The 21535-nt window shown below is 35.3% G+C and overlaps 2 protein-coding genes across 2 annotated transcripts; one reads left to right on the top strand and one right to left on the bottom strand.

Annotated features, from left to right (window-relative positions):
* Nucleotides 1-1351: 1351 nt before the first annotated feature.
* LOC107869661 (GRAS family protein RAM1) lies at nt 1352-3177 on the top strand. Its single transcript, XM_016716156.2, has one exon. The coding sequence runs from the start codon at nt 1716-1718 to the stop codon at nt 3138-3140; it is 1425 nt and encodes a 474-aa protein (XP_016571642.1). The 5' UTR covers nt 1352-1715; the 3' UTR covers nt 3141-3177.
* Nucleotides 3178-12237: 9060 nt separating this feature from the next.
* On the bottom strand, nt 12238-12748 carry LOC107868867. Its single transcript, XM_016715486.1, has 2 exons — nt 12536-12748; nt 12238-12480 (listed from the first exon to the last, which is right to left on the bottom strand). The coding sequence occupies exons 1-2, from the start codon at nt 12746-12748 to the stop codon at nt 12238-12240; spliced, it is 456 nt and encodes a 151-aa protein (XP_016570972.1).
* Nucleotides 12749-21535: the final 8787 nt, after the last annotated feature.

The following is a 21535-nucleotide window of genomic DNA, read 5'->3' as shown; positions in this document are numbered from 1 at the left end:
AAGGGAGAGATGATATAACGAAAAATAAAATTGTTAAAACTGTGTTGAGACGAAAAACAATGAAAGATTGCAGATGTTTATAACAATGAACTATGAAAACAAAAGTTCAAGCGTTTATATAGAAGGAAAGGAAAAGCTCGGTGTTTCTTGGTTGAAAGAAACAAAGTAGAAATCAAATAGAATTAAAAAAATAATGAGTGTTTTAATCGTAGGAGAAAAAGAAAAAATTTAAGCGTGTTTTTTTTTGGATGGAAAATTTTGAGTGTAGAAATCAAAGAAAATTTTGAGTGTTTTTTTTTTTGTTAAAAAAAACAACGGTTGTTTTCATCATTGGGGAAAAAGGAAATTTTTGAGCATTTTTTTTTGGTCGAAGGAAAATTTAAAGGAAAATTTTGAATTTTTTTTCTTTTGGTGTTTTTTTTGTTGAAACAACGGCTATTTTCATGTTGGGAAAAAAAGAAACTTTTGAACATTTTTTTTTTGAAGGGAATTTAAAGAAAAATTTTGAGTTTTTATTTTTTTTGGAAGCAAAATTTTGAGCATGGTTTTTTTTGGTTGAAAGAAGGAGCTAAATTTGGGAAGAATTTAATTGTAGGAAAATTTTAATCTATTTATTTTGTAGAATTTAATTGTAGGGAGAAGGGTAAAAGACGATTTTGTCTAAAGCAAATAGTTTTGATGAAGGGCAAAAAGTTCAATTCATTTTTTTGACTTCACACTTTTAATATTATATATATATAGAGAGAGAAAAGCATCTAGAAGGAGGGGATGTCTTTCTTTTGTTATACCAAAGACTTGTCCATATTATTAGGACGGTAGGTTAGATATAAAAAAATTTCAGTTGTTTTTGTCTGTTCCAGGTTGGAATCTTTGTAGTCGCTGAATTGATATCCAACCAATGAAAATATATTTACTGTAATTTTATTAAATAAATTAAATTTAAAAAGAATAATATGCACGCTAATTTTATCTTCACTTTAAGAAAATTAATTTTAATAGGTTGTCAACTCAAAATATAATAATAACAAAGATAAACAACACTATACATAATTAAAACATCACCACCAAAAGTATGGTGGAATAGATGGAATATTTCCTCCTTCACCAATAGTTTTAAATTTAAATCTTGAAATAAGAAATTTTTGGTAAGAATGATTTCTCCTTTTAATAGGTTACATGTCATGTGGATATACTTTTAGGTTACATGTCATGCGGATTTACATTTAGGCTACATTTCATGCGTGGGTTTTGAGAAACTTTTTGAAGTGTGGATTTAATTTAGTTTATACTCTTTAGAAGATGAAAAACTTTTCCAAGATTTAGATATTAATCAACAATTAAGGAGGATTAAAAGAAAAAAGAAAAAATTTAAAATAGAATACATGTTGGAGCCCTTTCATATTCTTCAAAGAGTATCCACAAAGAATAATACTAAAAGAAAATAAAATGAAAGGAAAAAAAAAAACTAACCATCTTGACATTGAACACTTATTTTTCTAACAAAATGATACCCATCAATCCTTCGTATTAATCAAACTTTCATACCTTCCCCTTTGTCCTATTAAGCTTGTCACAAAATGACAAGAAAGAATTTTCCAAGATGATTATACCCCCATTTCACATTTTTCCTTATATAAAGCTGCCTTTGGTTCTTCCACAAAACCCCCCTCTATACATTTTCCTCAATTTATCTCCTATCAGTATAAAACACCAAGATGGGAGATATTGTAGATCATGAGGAAGAGTTCTTGAGTCTTAGACTTGCTATATTGAATAATTCATCATGTTGTGATCAGAGGAATATTAATAAGATCAAGAAGAGGAAAAGGAGGGAATTGGAGTTCATCAACACTTGGGATTTGAATGAAAGTTGCGAAGGAAAAATATTTAGTCTTTTGGAGTTGAGAGAATCCATGCTAAAAATTGATGTAAAGAAAAAGGGTGGTGTGGTTGAAGATGGAAAAGGTCTTCATCTAATCCACTCTTTACTTATTTCTGCCACATCAATTAATGAAAATAGCATAGATTTAGCAGTGGATAATCTTCGTGAATTGTACCAAAATGTTTCCTTAAAAGGAGATTCTGTCCAAAGGGTTGCTGCCTATTTTGCTGATGGATTAATAGCGAGGCTATTAACTAGAAAATCCCCGTTTTATGACATGATAATGAAGCCTCCAACACAAGAAGAAGAGTTCTTGGCTTTCACTGAATTCTACAAGGTCTCTCCCTTTTACCAATTTGCTCATTTCACAGCTAATCAAGCCATTCTTGAATCCTTTGAGAAAGAATTAGAATATAACAATGGATTATTGCATGTTATAGACTTTGACATATCCTATGGATTCCAATGGCCTTCTCTTATTCAATCTCTCTCTGAAAATGCAACCACATCTAATAGGATCTCCCTCAGGATCACCGGCTATGGAAAAACAATCGATGAATTGAGAGAAACTGAGACAAGGCTTGTTAGTTTTGCAAAGTGTTTTCGAAATTTATCGTTCGAGTTTCAAGGAGTTTTAAGTCGATACAAACTTAGTAACCTAACAAAAAGGAAGAATGAAACATTAGCTGTAAATCTGATCTTTCATTTGAACTCATTAAGCACTTATTCCAAGATTTCAGAGACATTGAAAGAAGTCCATGATCTTTGCCCTTCTATAGTTACCATAGTGGAACAAGAAGGATGCAAAATCCCTCAAACTTTCATGCCAAGATTCATGGAGTCACTGCATTATTTTGCAGCCATGTTTGACTCATTGGATGATTGTTTACCTATTGATAGCATAAAAAGATTGAGCATTGAAAAAAATCATCTTGGGAAAGAGATCAAGAATATGTTGAACTATGATCATAAAGAAGGTGCGAACAATAATGTTTACTCATCATCAAGATATGAACAGATGGAGACTTGGAAAGGAAGAATGGAAAGCCATGGATTTTTAGGAATTCCACTGAGTTGTAAGAATATAATGCAAGCAAAGTTGCTTCTGAAAATAAGAAGTCATTTTAATTCTACAATACAACTTGATGGAGGTAATGGAGGGTTTAGGGTTTTAGAAATTGAGGATCCAAGAGCCATTTCTCTAGCATGGCAAGATAGGTCTATTGTAACTGCATCTGCATGGCATTGTGTATTATAGAAACTATTCTCACATCTTATTCAATTCTTTTCCTTCATGGTAGGGCTGTGCAAAATTTGGTACAAACCGTTAACCCGAACCGTTAATTAGCTTATCGGGTTAGCGGGTCAGTTATTTTAAATAGTGGATCGAGTTTCGTGTTGGTAATTTCTGCTATTGGTTTATCGGTTCGGGGTACGGTTTATATGATTTTTTTATCGGGTCGCCCGATAACTCGATAAAAGGATAGGTGTGTGTAATTTTTTTTATCTGCTAATGCGGCCCATACACTCATACCCACTAGCCCAAGTCTAATTATTCAGTTCACAATAGGGTTAAGGTATTATTCTTTCACAATGAGAATTTCACACCTCTCACTCTCAGTCTCTCACTCTCTCACTCTCTCTCAGTCATTACTCACTACTCACATCTCCGATGCCATTCTCTCTTAGTCTCTCAGTCATAAAAAATTGTAGTTGCTAACAAGATCTAACTTGTGCCGAAGATCGAACTTCGAATTCAGCCAAAAATTCGACTTAGAGTCTGTTAGCTACTCACATCTCCGATTGAAAATTGAAGGTCAAAAAATTTCAGGTAATCCTTTTTCTCCATCTCATTTGCATGTTCACTAAATGGCCGTTTGGTATGGGAACCACTACGACAATATTGAATGGCCGCCGGACGGTCAATTTCCATTTGATGTTTTTATATCAAAGAAGTATGTCTTTTTGGAGTGCTGGAAATATACAATTCACTGATATTTGTTGTAGGCAATTTGTTCTTCAGAGTTGGCCGTCGTCAATCGAACAAGGTAAGGTAAGAAAATAACCTTGCATTTGGTTTCTAGTTTATAAAATTTGCACACTGAATATCTGATTTTTGGCTTCTGGAATTTGCTGTTTTGCACTGTTTTCTGTTTTCTGGAATTGGCTTCATTTTGGTTATGATTTTTGGCTTCTGATTTTTGGTTTCGTTTTTTGGAATTGGCTTCATTTTGAAGTTGTTTGTTCTTCAGGTTGTTGAACAGGCCGAATTAGAACACAAGTATGTTTGGAATGTCATAAAAATAAGAAAAATCACTAAGCAGCAGGGTCGTACGCAGTAAATATTAGATATGTTTAATATTAACGGTTCACCCGATAACCGAACCGATAACAATGAAAAATTGATGATAACCGATAAACCGATATCTTAACGGTTCTTTAATGGTTTAGCATATATACAAATCGATAATGAATACGTAAAACCGATAGTTTTTAAAATCAAACCTAACCGACCGATATGCAGCCCTAAGTATGGCTGTTCCATGAGGTAATTCATTCACGCCCATCCAAATTGTGAATTCAGTTTAGTTCAAACATCATGTTTTAGATTCAGCTATTTAGTCATGACTCAATACATAAGTGTTCTGTGCATGATCTCAGTTTTCCAAGTATTCTAGCTCAGACATTGTGATACCCATTGTACGACCTTAGTCTCATTGTCTTATGATTCACGCTTACATAATATACTTGGAGATACCATGAAGTCCTTTTCTTTTGATTCATATACTTGTTTTGTTGAGGAACAATTCCTAATTAGAAGTTACATACCTTATTCCATCCTTAGTAACTTTGGTAATTTTATTGCATCAGCTATCACTTTGTAGTTGTATATGTATGATTATATCATGTACATTTCAGGTAAGTTCTAAACTCTCAGCAGAGTCAAGTCAGCTCACAAATCAGTTTTATGATAGAAGTTTTAATGTTCCAGCTCAGCTATATCCTTCATTAGAAGACATGTCATGTGTACATCATTTCACTCTTATAATTCTTTAACAAGTTACTATCCATCATTCAAGTACGAATGATTCCAAGGGGGAGACAATATAACACCCTATATTTTTTGAGCTAGGAATCGAATCGTTGTTCCTATATTTATAAACTCTAATCCCATGATTTATATTAGAATACAAGTGTCATGATCTTTATCCTAGTGTGTGAAGTGCTTATAAGGTGAAAAATGTTCATATGAATCACTTAGAGCAAGGTTGAGCTAAGAGCCTTTGATTCATCCAAAATTTGGTATTCGATTCTACAAGGGTCAACTTTAAATGTGTATAACTTTTGCTATATATAGAATTTTGCAGCTCAAAACCCACCAAATTATATATAATTGAATTATTTTTCCAACGATACCAATTTTGCCTTAATTTGATACCCGAGTGAAAAGTTATTACCATTTTCATCAGAACCAGGAAACTGCCATGATGTGGGACTAAGTTACCGCGTCAAGCTCCGTGATACGGAGGATGCTTTTCCTGCATCCGAAAGTGCAATCCCAAAGGGCTTTTTAGTCATTTTCCCTTGCCCTAAGCACTCAAGTGATAGATTAAAACACCCAAAGGGCATTATTTGCCTGCTTTTCATCTTCAAACCCTTATGCAAACCCTCCTCCTTCCCAACAACAAAATCCAAACTTTTCTCCCAAGAATCCAAGAATTCAAGCTTCCAAGTTCAACAATATTCAAGAAAACATCAAGAATAGGGTTTCTTTCATAAGTTCATCATTCAAGTCCCAAGATTCAAGCTTTCTTCCTCAAGAATTCAAGGGTTCAAGTTTCTTCAAGAATTCATTCAATTAAGGTTTGTGGGATGTTCATCCATGGGTTTCTTCACCCATGGAGCCTCAAAACCCTCTTTTTTAACTAAAGAATGGATTTTTCTCTAATCATGGAGTTTTGTAAGTTCAAGATGGATTAAATTTATGTGTTTTCTTAGAAGTTTGACTAAATTCATGTTTAAGAATGATTCGATGAAAAATTATGTTAACCCATGCTTTAAGTTTCAATCTCCCATGTTATATTCAAGTGAATTTCATGTTATATTATCAAGTTATGATCTTAGTCACACAATCATGTGATTTTCCCATGTTTTTTTGACTTTCCCATGTTTAAGTTCATGATTCTCGCATGTTTAATGAAATGTCTATGATTTGGGTCTTTGAACCATGATTGTACACTACAGTATTTCAAGTTAATATCATATTTTTATAATCATTCAGTGCTGGTGGGTTATGAACACCCGATACCTATACGTTTTACATGATTTCAGATTTTCAAGTAATAAGTCAGTTAAGCCATGAATCTTATCATTATACTCAGATATTTATGATCATGATGAACACTATCAAAAGTAATGTTTATTTTAATTTAGATCAGTTCAGTATCAATGTCAGTTCAGTTGAGAGTAGGACTTAGCACCGAGTGAACCCATGGATGGGGGCTTACCTACCAGTAGAGGGTGTGACCTCTATTAGCATTCCCCGAGTTCCAGAACTATGCATCCAGCGTAGGTTTGAGATGTCCACCTGTCAGTCAAGGGTTGACACATATATCATGAGAGCACTTGCCAGTAGAGGGTGATTCCTTAGTCCTTCGGGACACCAGTTTAAAGGATCGACACATCCAGTGTTAGTACCCATGGCATGGTACTGAAACCCTTCAAACTGGGTTACAAGTTAGACCCTGATTAGCTCAGATTGGGAAATATCAATTGATAACACTTAACTTACTCCCATGTTTAAAGGGTAAGGCAGTTGTTGTTAATATCCTAACTTGCATTGGGGTCGAATTCACAAGGAGTGAAATACAAATTTCAAGTCCTATGGGTGCTCTAATTACTAAAAGGATACCCGAAATAAAAGCAAACACAACATATAATAAAATGAGGGGTTTGGTTAGGAGTTTATTTGTAACAATCTTTAGTTAAACTACACACTAGGATAGCACTTTTGATTTAAAATCAAGTTTAGAGGTAATCTTGGGATTATGATTACCTAAAAGTAAAGAGCATGTGGGTTAATGATGGTTTAACATGAATCTTAGTTTCTAAGTAGGAGATAGGCTAGGTCGAAGGTCTTTATGGTTAGTCTTTCAACAAAGCACAAAGATATCACCCATTGGCTCTTTCAAGCACCTAATGAGTGTGTCATTCATAGTACCTAAAACCTCAATTAGACATTACTATTTCTAGGAAAATGCCTATGATATGACTTACACTCCATTTACACATATGTCAAAGATTGTAAAAGGTAGTAAACCACATACTTAATTGTCCACCATTGCCTTGTCCTCCTATAGCCCTTTTTCAAGGATGCTATGGGTTTCTATATGTTCACCTTCATCCTTCTTTCAAGGATTATAAAGGGTTTCTAGAGTTTAGGGTTTCAACCATCAAACCCATTTGGAGATTTAGGGTTTTCACCTACAAATTCCAACTATTAAACTCAAGAAATGGTGGAATCCATATATAATAACTAAAAATCATGCAAACACAACAACACTCACACATAATTTACACTTTAGTTCAACATAATCCTAAGACTAAATTACTTAGCTACTCATGAAAAAGGTAGAGAAAGATGTACCATAAGGATTATCCAAAGCATCCATCCTTCACAAAATACTAAAAATTTAAGTCTTCAAAGTTAGTTACAATCTAGCACAATTAGGGTTCTTGTTTCAAATTCAAAAGTGTCTATGAGGTAATCAATACCCATAGAAGAAAGGGTTTTTTTCCTATATAAAGTTTGGGATTCAACCAAGTGAAATTACAAAACTGCCCTGGGCAACATTCCCGTGTAGCCGCAATCGCATGAAGTTGTCCGCAACCATGGTATGGTTGCACGATTGTGTTCTATTGACCATCTTGACTGACCAAGACTGTGGCCTTTGGCCCGTAATCACAGTAACTGGGGTTGATGACTGCTCTAGGTCTTCAACTGTACTTCTTTACTTCCACTTTATCTCTTTTAGCTTCAATCCACATCTTTTCATCTCACCAACTCTATGCCTACAAAATATGGATATTAATGCATTAAATCATTATTATGTCTCATTTATTTATACAAAAATTTATAGTGTACACGAAAGTTGAGTTCAAATGAGTGGTAAAATCACCACTCATCAATACCCCCAACTTAAAATCTTGCTTGTCCTCAAGCAACACCACCCCTTATCATGAGACAATTTCACATGTATGCCTACATTCTATTACCCAATGATCATGATGACTTTAACTTAATTACTGCCACAAAAATCTCTTCGCGTATGGGTAAAATGATTTTGACTACACCCTTCAACATAAAATGGAATATTGAAGGACTCAAATGACTTTAAGGAGAAACCATGTACCAACTACTAATACTCTAGAAATGACTCACTTCTTGACCTCAACTACATTATACTTTCTTTTGTCTTATTGTTTGGAAGGTGAAAAAATCACCCACTTCAACTTGATCACATGCCTTCGCATAAGAAATAAGAATCAACACACCTAACTATCAACCATACAACAAGGAATTTAAGTTCAAACACTGTCTCTCTCAAGAATTCTCAATGCTAACAAGTACCATGCCATAGGCTTGCCCCTATTTTCAATTGCCACTATAATAATCACATTTGGTTGGGAATCATGAAGGACTTTTTGAGCTTGTAATATAGGTTTTAGGATCGGGTAGGATATTAATTTTAGGACAACAAGGCTAAACCCACCTTGAACTACTACAACACGCTCTTTTCAATTATGCTATTGGGCCATTTTTTCATTATTTCTCTACATTGCCTTTCTTGATTTTACTACTTTCTTTCCACTTCTCTTTTTCTTTTTTTGTGCATAATTCATGTATTTCTTTCCGTTGTTGGGTCCTTTCTTTCTCCTAATCATTTTGCTTTATTTGCTTAAGTATTTCAGCACTTTCTTATGACTTAGTGGCCCAACTACACCTTTTTCAACTTTTACCACCCCCAACTTTAGGCTTTTAGCCTCAAACTACATTCTTAAACAAGGTGGATAGGGTTCAACAGAGGTATAATGGAAGGGTCACGGCTTGCAATATGTTTCCTAAAAAAAAGTCCAAAGGCTCAAAGTGGGTGACTAGTGATTATATCTATGTATTTGCAGCCATTTTAGGCTAAAGTGGGCTTCCAATATCATAAGAATGGCCTAGGATCATTTTACCAACCAAATACGATCAAAATTTAGCCTTGAAAGAATAATGGGTCAAGTTTTAGATGGTACAAGTACACATGAGATATAGACAAATAAGCTCCCACACATGGAATGTGAATTTCGTCGAGGGGGTTCAATTGTTCCTCATGCTCGAGACAAATAATTTTCCTAAGTCAATTTTTGGAGTCATAAAAAGAGAAAAAGTTTTGTTACCAAGTTGCTCACATCCACACCCTTGAATTTTGCAAAAATTTGGACGGACGGGGGGAGGGGGGTTGTATTCATTCGCACCATGCATAATTTGTTAATCATGGCAACAACCCTAGCTCTTGTCTCACATTGAGGCTTTAATATGGGCTACTCACCCAATGGCTACTCAGACTTTGCCAATGGGTATGAATGTGATCCCAAATCAAAAATGCCACAAGTACTTAGATTTCCCTTACATTTGTGACCTTGATGCCGCGGATACTCAGACTTCCCCTGCATCCATGAGTAAAACCCAATTACGATGCTTTCACCTTAAGAATATCGTCGCTCAGTCTATCATAGGTAAAAGCTCGTCAAGTGACCAAAATTAAATAAAACAACAATCTAGGAACAAAGTAACTAATCCTTGCAAATGTGGGCACCATAAGAGTTCCCAAACATTACAACCCCAATCAAAATAAGAATCATCTAAAAGAGCAAAAAAATACAGAAATATCAATAATATATGCCTAAATCAAATGAATACGGAGATAGGCACCCCCAACTTAAAAGGTAGCAGTGTCCCCACTGCATAAATAATCAAGGATAAAATAGATAAAGGTGCTCCTACTCTGCATCATCATTCGTCTCCTTGAGATCGGACTAATCAATCGGTGCCTCATCACCACTCTCCACCTAGGAGGAAGAAAGTTAATATCAAGGTTTTAGGATCTTTCATAGGCCCTTCACCCCCTTCCATATCTTGTTAAAGAACTCATCTCTTTTCTTCTCTCTTATGACTATCTTTTTATGCTCAATCATGAGGTCTCAATATGATTCCACTAAAGATCAGTAGGCTTTGTCAAGCTTAGCAATGATAGCTTCCTGCTTATTTTAATCCTCTCTGTACTTCTCATAATAAGACCTTGACACATATAAATAATGAGTGGTGGAGGAATCTCTCGGTCCCTGGGGCAAACTAGACACAAGCTCCCTATGGTAGTAATATCAACTCTAATGTCTTCAAGAGGATTGGTAGTGGATGGCCTATGAAACTCAGGATCAATATATGCTGACTTCCCCAAGTCGATCTTTCGCTTCTTGCCCTTTCTAGGTGAGCCCTCCCCTTGAATCCTCAAGGGGTAGATTGGGGGCCAGGGCACACCTAAGTATCTCCAACATACTCCTCAACCCCTACTCTCCTGCAAAGCTTAGTACTCAATGAGGGAAAGAAGTGATGAATACCACCTTGGTCCTTGAAGTGGTCTATTTTATTGACCATGAGCTGACCAATATCCAAAGAAATGTCGTCTAAAATGCAAGCAACCATTAGAGCATACAGATCTGGGACTGCTGTTATATGGGTGCAAGGGGAGACTTGGCTACATATAATGTGCAACCAAATTAGAGCCTCGGAAGTAAAGTCATTCATGGAGCTGTTGCTTTTTGTTTTCATCCACGAGACTTCCTTTCCAAGACACAATCTTTTTGCCAACCAAATTCCTAGCTTACACCCTTTTTCTTTGAATTACCTCATATCTATATGTGGGAGCTCATAAATATCATTGATTTGCTTCGCCCTAAAACACATCGTTTATCCCCAAATTTGAATAGTCATGTTGGATGGATCCAAAAAGAAACTGCGCTAATGTTGGCATAGAATTCACAGACCCACTGCTCATTTGCATTGTATGGGTTCGGGGTAAAACACCGCCACCTTGTGGCCTCAAGCTTGTCATGAAATATCGAAAGCTTTTCCAACATATTGTCTAAGCAATTCCTCTCTCTGAGAGAAGCTTTGTCCTTGGAAGATCACTATAGTAGTAAATGTGGCACTCGGGTGCCATGAATCAGATGTGATCATACTTGTCAATGAGATTGTCCTGAAAGCACTAGGCACACATGATGTTAATCAATGATATTTTTTTTACACAAACTATGCAACATTGTTCACTAAAGCTCATTGGATGAGCACTTGGTAGTGTTTGGTTAAAAATTTGGAGTGCAGGATTTTTGGCATGGCAGGAAATCACCCTCGGTTACCGCAAACATGGATCATAACCGTGTCTGCATTGATGTGATTGTGGAGCTGCGACCAGTTCCTACCAGCTTCCCATGTTCAACATTTCCAAATTTTTAGACCACAATCATGTTCTACAATATGGATTTACATTAAGACCAATGAACAAGGCTATTAGGTGCTCGATTATGCCCTTTCGAATGCAAAAATGATTATTAAATACTTATTTAGGCAATATATCGAACACTTGATGTGCACACTCCGTTTCACACACTTTTTGGGGTACTCAAGACTTCCCCACTTGTACACACCATACTCTAGCAGCTAAACACCATACAAATACTAAGTATGAAAACATGGAAACATGAGAATCAAAGACCTAGGCTCTTTCTACATTATGCATTCTTTGGCCTATTTTAAAAAATAAAAGCATGGATTGAAGGAACCTACCGGATTTGTGATGCAAGAGGAATACAAGAATGTTGTTGGAGAGCTCACAAACTTGGCAAGAATTTGGTCCAATTAGAGAGTAAGATTTGAAAAGGAAGTGTGAGAAAAATGTGGGATTCAACTTATCATATAGCTGAAGCAACCACTGTCACGGTTAAGTGACCATGATCGCGGGCATGTGGGTTACCACGATCGTGATGAAGGGTCCACGATCACGGTAACTGAGAGCATATAGCTTTTCCCCTGTTCAGTTTTTAAAACAAAAATTTCACACTTTCCCTTTTTTTAAACTCATCCAATGCACTCCATAGTTCCACAAATGCATGAGTTATTCAATTGCACAAACTAACATCTAAGCTAAAAATCATAACAAAAGGATAAGATCTACTTTCATGGAATTTATGGGTTAACTCCCATATAGAGCCTTAATTATCGTTGTGGCACAATGTCTTTCTTCTTTTATTTCTCAAGGTGGGTCCTCAAGCCCCACTTTTTTCTCCTCCTCAATCTCAACATCTACCATGGACACCACTTGAAGCTCAGTGGATTGCTTCTTCATCTTATAAACCTTAAAAGTGACATCATCCTCTTGCACCCTAAACTTCATCTCCCCTATTTCTAAGTCGACAATAGCCCATCTCATGGCTAAATGAACGACCAAGGATGATAGGTACTTCTTGGTCCATTTCACAGTCCAAGACCACAAAGTCTACCGAAATTATGAACTTATCAACTTTAACTAGGACATCAAATAAAATTCTCACCAGCCTTTTGATAGACTGGTCCGCCATTAAGAGTCGCATAGAGGTCAGGGTAGGGGCATTCAAACCAAGCTTCTTGTAGATGACAAAGGGCATGAGGTTGATGCCTGCACCAAGGTTGCATAGGGTTTTTGCAAACACATGCATTCCAATGGTACAAGGAATTGTGAAATCTCTGGGATTATCTTTCTTTTCCAAAACCGTACTATCCACCATAGCACTATAACCATGGGTGACTTCAATGGTGTCACCTTAGATAAGCTTCTTTTTCAACATTAATTTTTTCATTAGCTTAGCATATCCTGGGATCTCTTGGATCTCCTCAAGCAATGAGATATTTATTGATAGATTGCTAAGCTTGGCCATGAATATTTTTAGCCTTCTCTTTTTTTTTTTGCAATCATTGAGGGAATGGGGGAGGAACTTGGATTGTAGGCCTTGTTTCACTTTGTGGCTTTTCAACCTTGACCACTTCTTTGTTATCTTTCTCACTTTTTTTTTTATTTTGAGGTAACACCTCCTTTGGCTTAGCCTTAGGCATCTTTCCACTCAAGTCATCTTTCAAGTGATCATCAAATGTCTTCGCACTTCTAGTGACAATTGCTAGGACTTGAGCATCATTCTTTGGATTAGAAATCATGTGACTAGGGAGTCCACCTCTAGGCCTAGCATTTAGTTGCATGTAGATTTGCCCAATTTAGGTCTCTACTTTTTTGATAGAGGCAGAGTGGGCCACCATAGTTTAGGAGAGTTGAGAGAAGTCATCTTTTAGTTCACGAACCCTATTGTCTGTACCTTTTACCGTATTCAAAATTTGGGCCAAAACATCCCCCGATTTTGAACTTTTTGGGGTTAACAGAGATTGACTCTTTGTTCTTAGCTCGATCATGAGGGGCACATCTCAATCATAATCATGCTCTCTATCCCTCCAATCCCTATCATGCTCACAGTCTATCCAAACTTGGTTCCCATCTTTCCTTTGGTAGGCGGGGTGGGAACCCCTCAAATAGTTTACTAAATATTGGATCTCCTCATCCAATTTCTTGGCCTCCTCCTCATCCTCATAGGCCTTAGATGCTATGGCATTTACCACTTTTGCGAGTGCACCCATAATATGCTTTGTCAAGAGCTTAAGTTGGGTCATCAGTTTTGCCATGCTCTACTCTCTTTTCTTATCCTACTTTCTTTGTTCATTGTCGACCACGAATATAGAGGGAGAGATTTTGGGAACTTTGGTATCTCAGGTATGCCAACCCTGATTTTGCTTTGTCACCTCTCCCAACAATTGAATTATCGCATGGTAGTGCATCTTTACTAGGAAACCTCCCACCGTATTGTCTACCAGGGTTTTGTTAAGCGGATCAAGGGCTCGGTAGAAGATTTGGAGAAGCATCTTCTCTGGGACCTCGTGGTTCAGGCACTTTGCCAATTTTTCATTAAATATTTCCTATGCTTCACACAATGGTTCCCCGTTCAATTGCCTAATATTTACGATCTAATCCCGTATTTGGAGCATTTTGGATGGTGGGAAGTATCGATCAAGAAAACCATGGTAAGATCATTCTCAGTAATGATTAAACCGGGTGGAAGTGAACAAATCTATAACACCGCCTTGCCCGTTAAAGAGAATGAGAAAAGGCAAAGACGAATAGACTCTTGAGTGATGTGTGAGATATTGAAAGATTCACACACCTCCACAAAATTCTTCAAGTGAACATTGGGATCCTCATATGCTTGTCTGCCCTATAGCCCTTTCATTTGTAACATGTGTAATATAACACTAGTTATATGGAAAACTCTTTTCCCATTAGTTGATGGGATACAAATTGCACTCGTTTAGCCCTCATTATTGAGTTATCCCTCGTCATCGAAAGGAACATAAAAGGGCCCCATGTTACTAGTATTGTCACTTATTGTTGCGTTAACACTATGACCACCTACAAAAATAAAAAATAACAAAGAAAGTAAATCAAACCACCTTGGGTATAAGAACAAGTGAAATCGATATTCCACTCCCCAAAAATGGTGCTATTTTGATAACGCTCAACTTAATCCCATGTTTAAAGGGTAAGGCGGTTGTTTTCAATATCTTAACTCGTGTTGGGGTCGAATCCATAAGGAGTGAAATGCAAATTTCAAGTCCTACGGGTGCTATAATTACTAAAAGGATACCCGGAATGTAAGCAAACACAACATGTAATAAAATGAGGGGTTTGGTTTGGAGTTTTTTTGTAACAATATTTAGTTAAACAACACACTAGGATAAAACTTTTTGATTTAAAATCATGTTTGGAGGTAATCTTGGGATTATGCCTACCTAAAAGTAAAAAGCATGTGGGTTAATGTTGATTTAATATGAATCTTAGTTGTTAAGTGAGAGATAGGCTAGGTCGAAGGTCTTTATGGTTAGTCTTTCAACAAAACCACAAAGATATCACCCATTTGCTCTTTCAAGCACCTAATGAGTATTTCATTCATAGTCAACCAAAACCTCAATTAGGCATTCTTATTTCTAGGAAAATGCCTATGATATGACTTACACTCTATTTACACTTGTTTCTAAGATTATAAAAGGTAGTAAACCACATGCTTACTTGTTTACCATTGCCTTTTCCCCTTATAGCCCTCTTTCACGGATGTTATGGGTTCCTATATGTTCACCTACATCTCTCTTTCAAGGATGATGAAGGGTTTCTAGAGTCTGGGGTTTTCACCCATCAAACTTATTCGGAGATTTGAGGTTTTCACCCACAAATTCCAAATATTAAACTCAAGCAATAGTGGAATCCATACTTAACAACTAAAAATCATGCAAACACAACAACACCTACACACAATTTACATATTAGTTTAACATAATCCCAAGACTAATTACTTAGCTACTTGTGAAGAAGGTAGAGAAAGATATACCATAAGGATTATCCAAAGCATCCATCCTTCACAAAACACTAAAAATTTAAGTCTCCAAAGTTAGTTACAATCTTGCCCAATTAGGGTTCTTGTTTCAAATTCAAAAGTATCTATGAAGTAATCAATACCCAAAGAAGAAACGATTTTTGACCATATAAAGTTTGGGCTTCGGCCATGTGAAATTACAAAACTGCCTTGGTCAACATTCCTATTTAGCCGCGATCGCATGAGGTTGTACGTGACCGCAGTATGGTTCTGTGTTTGCTTTTTATTAAAAATCTTAACTGACCGTGGCTGTGGCCTTTGGCCTGCGATCGCAATAACTGGGGCTGATGATTGCTCCAGTTCTTCAACTACACTTTTTTACTTCCACTTGATCTTTTTTAGCTTCAATCAACATCTTTTCTTCTCACCCACTCTATGCCTACAAAATATGGATATTAGTGCATTAAATCATGATTATGTCTCATTTATTTATACTAAACTTTATAGTGTGCACGAAAGTTGAGTGCAAATGAGTGGTAAAATCACCATATATCATCGGTTATATGATACCTCCCACAGTTTCAGTCAGTATTCAATGTGTCTCAGCTCAGGTTTGCTTGACCAAAGCATACAGATTTTCAGTTATTCAGTTATACAGATTTCAGTCTTTCAGATTACAAATTATCTTAGAAACATGTTTATGCTTGGTCTTGCATTTTTAGTATTACATGTTCATGTTTTCATGTATGATCCTTAGTGTGTTTTACATTCTATTCACCTTTACATGAGATTTACATACAATATTCATATTTTACCACTTCCCAACTTCGGTTCTACTTATTCTACAAAAGTAAAGATTTTAAGAAACCAAGTGTAGTAATTCACCAGCTTATCAGATTATGTTTGTTACTTACACTTTAAGATACTTCAGCTTTTAGTTTATTTCAGTCTTTTGGTTAGTCTACTTACACTTAGCATGCATGTTTTAAGAATATGTATGAAATCAGTTTTACTTATTGCATTCACCTCCACTTAGTACATTCAAAAGTACTGATCCACATATATGTCTATGTGCTGCATTGTCTCATAATGTAGGTACCAGTTGTAGCACACACATTACAATCAGACAGTTTGCAACTTCCAACTAACAGGTGATATATTCTCCTAGTTTTTAAAATCGTCATTTAATTGTAGTTTATATACTTTATTTTGATTATTCATTTTATTAACTAGTGGTAGTTGGAGGCAAGTTCGAGCTATCTATATTCAGTATAGTAGAGGCTTAATAAACAGTTATTTAGAGTCACTCATGTAATTTAAGTTCCTCCTTTAGATTTATTTGTTGTAAACCTTTTTAGTATTACATATATTCTAGTTTCTTACGATTATGCTTCTGTTCAACAAATTTAGTTTATATAATTAATTTAATTCGGATGCTCAAGTATCATGCCAGTTCATGGGTTAGCTTGGTATCACTTGTGGTTAGAAGCACTATGTTACAACTAGGGGGTAGTCTCGGGTCATGATAGGAAACCTAAATCATATCTATCTAATTGCCTTTTGGGCTGTGGATAAAGAGAATGATGTTTGTTGGACCTTCTTCTTCGAGAAGTTGAAGTCTATAGTAGAAGATGATGTCATCTCCTATAGGTATATTATCATTGTCAATGCTTTCTCCCGTGTTTACAATCATGCACATCTTGGACTTTACATGAGGCACCTCACTAAAAATCTTTGTGTAAATCAACATTGTGGAGAGCATCTTTATCTATTTTATGTTATGACAAAGACTTATTCTTTTAATGAGTTGAGCGAGCAATTTGTAAAATTCAAGTATAAATGCCCCGAGGCAGCACATATCCTTGAAAATGTGCTTAGTTTTAAGAATTGGAGTATAACACACTTCTCGGGCAATAGGTACGATGTGATGACGCTAAACATCACCGAGTCTCTCAACTCAGTGTTGAAGGATGAATAAGAGTACCTTGTCTCATACATATTCAATTTGATTACTAAAAAAATTGGTTAAAAGTTTAGGGAGCAGCATACATTTGTCGACTGTTCAAACAACACATTTATACCTTGTGTAGAAAAGATCTTAAGGGATAATAAGAGCGCGAGCGATTCCTTATATGTGACTAATGTGAATAGAGATCTCAACCAATTCATCATGTTCGGCAATGGTGTTATTTCCAAGGTCAATCTTTTGGAGAGGAGTTGTTCTTATAGGAAACATGAATTGATGAAACTGTCGTGCAAACATGCGATGGACGTTTTACGATCAAAGTATAGTGTTGGCGAAGGTTATTGCAATTCCATCTATGAGTACTCTTTGCCTATTTATAAAATTCAAACTTACCTCCTTGCATACTCTGAAGCTATTAACATTGTCTCCCTAGAGTCTGAATGGATTGTACCATAGTAATTACAAGACACAAAGATTGTTCCACCCCCTTATGATCCCAAAATTAGAAGGAAGAAAGTCAAATGCGTTAAGGGCATCAGTGAAATATTCAAGTTCAAAAAGAAGAATACGTGTTCAATATGCAAGAAAGTCGGGCACAAAAAAACCACAGATAGAATGGACAACAACTGTTAGATAAGTTTCTTTTCTTCATTTGTAACTCAAATAGTTTTGGGGGACCCCCGCATGTCTGTAGAATTTAATGTTCAGTTGTAATTGACTATATGCTTTGTCTACAGTAGACCATATAAATCTATGATATATCTTTTACTCGGTCTATTAAAGAATTGTTAAAGGATATATGATTATTCATCAAACACGTTATGTAGGTTTTTTTACCGTCATATCACTCCAATCAATGCATTGAACCATCATTTCCTGTTCTTAATTAATTAAAAGCTGCAAATACGTCTATTCATATCAAACACGGCTGGTATACACAAGCTAAACCTTTTCTTCTCCTACACGCGTCGACTGGTCATAGGATAGGAATATAAAACACCACCTTCTATGAGTCTATAGATACAGTGATAATTTTTACATAATCAGTCACTTCTACCTAAACCAAAAAGTGCAAAAACCTATTCTTCTTCAACAAAAAATCATGCCTCCAAGAAGAATACCCCTACGTCCGATCAGAAGAGTTCCCCAGTAGCACTATGATCTCTTTCTCCTCAGGAATGACCTTGACCACCTTTTCTATGGGATCGGTCAAGACCGCATCTACTTGGAGCATGAACTCCACCACATTACTCATTTTATAAGGTCAATTCTGGAAAACTTGGAATGGACGACAACGACTACATCACCCCCCCCTTACATTTAGTTTAAGTTTTTATTTTAGTTTATGTTTATTTTTTTGCTTTTGTTCATTGCAGAAGAAGGTTTCTTGGGTAGAATTTTTGTTAGAAGAAAACTTCTTCTTTTTTTTGGTGGTTGGTTTTGATGATGGTAAATGTATGTATGGCAATGAACAATATGAATATAAATATTTTTGTTTGTAAATTATGTTTGCCCTTTTTTTGTGATTGTTGCTTTGTGGTTATTGTTCTGTATGAATGCTGGGATTTTGCATAGCAACTTTTTAAATTTTTTTGCTCAATCAATGATTACAACTGTGGATTGCCTTGATTAAATTTACGAAGAATAAAAATTATTTGTTAATAAATCCATATCACATATATAGTCTATCATAGACCAGAAAATCTATCTACGCTACACCAACTAATGTTTTAGGCACTATCATCGATCTTAGACACTATTACTACTCAACCAGACATATAGGTTAATTGAAAACTATATGAACCGATGGACCATCAGTAGCTTGTAGTTTGAAGAAAATAATTAAATTAAAAAAAGTTTAAAGTCATAAATCACATAATTTGGGGGTGGTGATCGAAGGGGCATGTGGGTAGGTAGTATTTGAACAAACAACATGGTTACGCTTTTAGGGTACATCGATTCGTGTGGTGTAGCAAACACTTATATGAAAATTCACATATAGATTGATATCATGATCGACGATAGATCCAGTGGTTCTATGTACATAGTTTTAGACCCTCACTAACATATTGTTTAAAAGGAAATAAATAAATAAAAAATAAATGTAGTGTGGGATTCTACACATATTAAGGAATTTAAACAAGTCACATGATCTTGTTAGAGCTTACACAAATTGGGGGAGGTGATTAAAGGATTATGTGGATGGATAGTGGTTGAACAATTTACATCTTAAGAGTAATGTTTGTCAAAGCACAAGTATGTTTTGAGGATGTTGATTGTTCAACCACTACTCATCCACATACTATTTTGATTGGGGGTGGTGATTGAAAAAGTATGTGGATGGGTAGTGGTTAAATAATCAACATCCTCAAAACATACTTGTGTTTTAACAAACATTACTCTTAGGATATTATTTTTTCAACGACTACCCATCCACATACTCCTTAAATCACCACCCCTAATTGTTACAAGCTCTAACATGATTATGTGACTTGTTTAAACTCCTTCATATATGTAGAATTCCATAATTATTTATTTTTTATTTAATTATTCCTTTTTAAACAACATGCTAGTGAGGGTCTAAAACCATGTACATAGATCTACGAGATCTATCAATGATCCCGAAGCAATCCATACACGACCTACAATGTTAATCTACGGTAGACCACATGAATCAACGGACCCTTAAAGTACAAGTATATTTTTTACTTAATTATTTCTTTTTTCAACATGTTACTGAGGGTCCATTGATTACGCGTGTCTATGGTAGACTCTTATATCTCATTGAGGATTGACATAGGTCAAGATAGATGACAGTCTATGAAGTTTCACCAACGGTTCAAAAAGCATAATTATTGTTCCAACGGTAACAAATGATTAATTTTGTACTCCTTAAATGTTAACACTTCTTTTTACTTCATATATAAAGTCCTCCATCCCTCATTATTTTATTTTCTCCACTTTGTTTTTATTTTAAAATTCTACAATGTCTCAAGCATCTCAAACATCCAATTAAAAAAAAACTTGAATTTGTCATTGTGGAAATGCGGTTGTCTTGAGGAAGTCATGCACAGATTCAAATCCTGGTCACAAATTTTATAATTGTGCAATTGAGAAGATGAGTCGTGTATATTTTTTTATTATTAAGTAAATCATTATGTAATTATTAATTTTTTTCTAGGATAATGGCGCATGCTTGTTTTTCAAATGGCTTGATGAGTATCACCCCAAGCAGTCCATCAATGTTGAGTTTGAGATTCGAGACATCAAATTTTTATGGCGTGACTAAATTTAATCTACTATAAAGTCTCTAAGAATACGAAGAAACTAGAGATTTCCTCATGACTTTGTTCAAAGAAGCCGAAGAGCAGAGGGGTCACTTGAAAGTATTGCTATAAGACACCGAAACAAAGAGGGATCAACTAAAATAAAAGTTGATTTTGTCCGAAGAAAGGGGAAATGGCCTAAAAATGATGTTATGTGATATAATGCTAGTATTCGTTGTTTGAAAAGGTGTAACATGGATGTAGTGAGATTGAATAAATAAAAATACTTCTATTTTTTCTAGAATGTTAATATTGGTGTTCATAGAATCATAATTGATCAAACTACACATCAACTTAAAATCAATTTGCATGGTAATGATAAACTATGATAGCAGTATACAAAAGATTAAATATGCATTCTATGATGTCAACCATACATTGTATCAGTTATGACAACACAATGTATATTCAAATTTCATTCAACAATACAGTTTGATAAAGAACAGATTCAGTGCAGAATTCTAACAATTTTCATAAAATAAAAAATTATTTTTCATATCAATTCGACAATCATTCAACTCCATTGTTTCTCAAATAAAAAAAGTCTTAAACATAATAATATTAGTATTCAAATATATTTTTCCTCATCATCACAAATGTTATCATTGATGAAATCAACGGTATCCATGACCACATCTGTTTTGTCTGCTTTTTTTTTTTTCTTCTTTCTGTTTGTCTTTTTTGTCTTCTCCTTCTTCTTTGTCTATTGTTTCTTTCTTTCCTTCTTCAGCTTTTTTGACTAGTTCTTTAATATTTTTGCCAACTTCTTCTTTCTTACCTTCTTCTTCTCATTTTTCAACATCTTTTGCTGCTTCT

This window comes from Capsicum annuum, chromosome 4, assembly GCF_002878395.1.
Source record: "Capsicum annuum cultivar UCD-10X-F1 chromosome 4, UCD10Xv1.1, whole genome shotgun sequence".
Classification (NCBI taxonomy): domain Eukaryota; kingdom Viridiplantae; phylum Streptophyta; class Magnoliopsida; order Solanales; family Solanaceae; genus Capsicum; species Capsicum annuum.
The sequence above is the reverse complement of the archived record's forward strand: the minus strand, read 5'-3'. Positions and strand labels throughout refer to the sequence as shown.

Coding starts and splice junctions, on each gene's coding strand:
- LOC107869661 (XM_016716156.2), top strand. CDS start 1,716: ATGGGAGATATTGTAGATCATGAGGAAGAGTTCTTGAGTCTTAGACTT.
- LOC107868867 (XM_016715486.1), bottom strand. CDS start 12,748: ATGGTGGATAGTACGGTTTTGGAAAAGAAAGATAATCCCAGAGATTTC. Junction 12,481..12,535: donor ACCAGTCTATCAAAAGGCTG/GTGAGAATTTTA, acceptor TAATTTCGGTAG/ACTTTGTGGTCTTGGACTGT.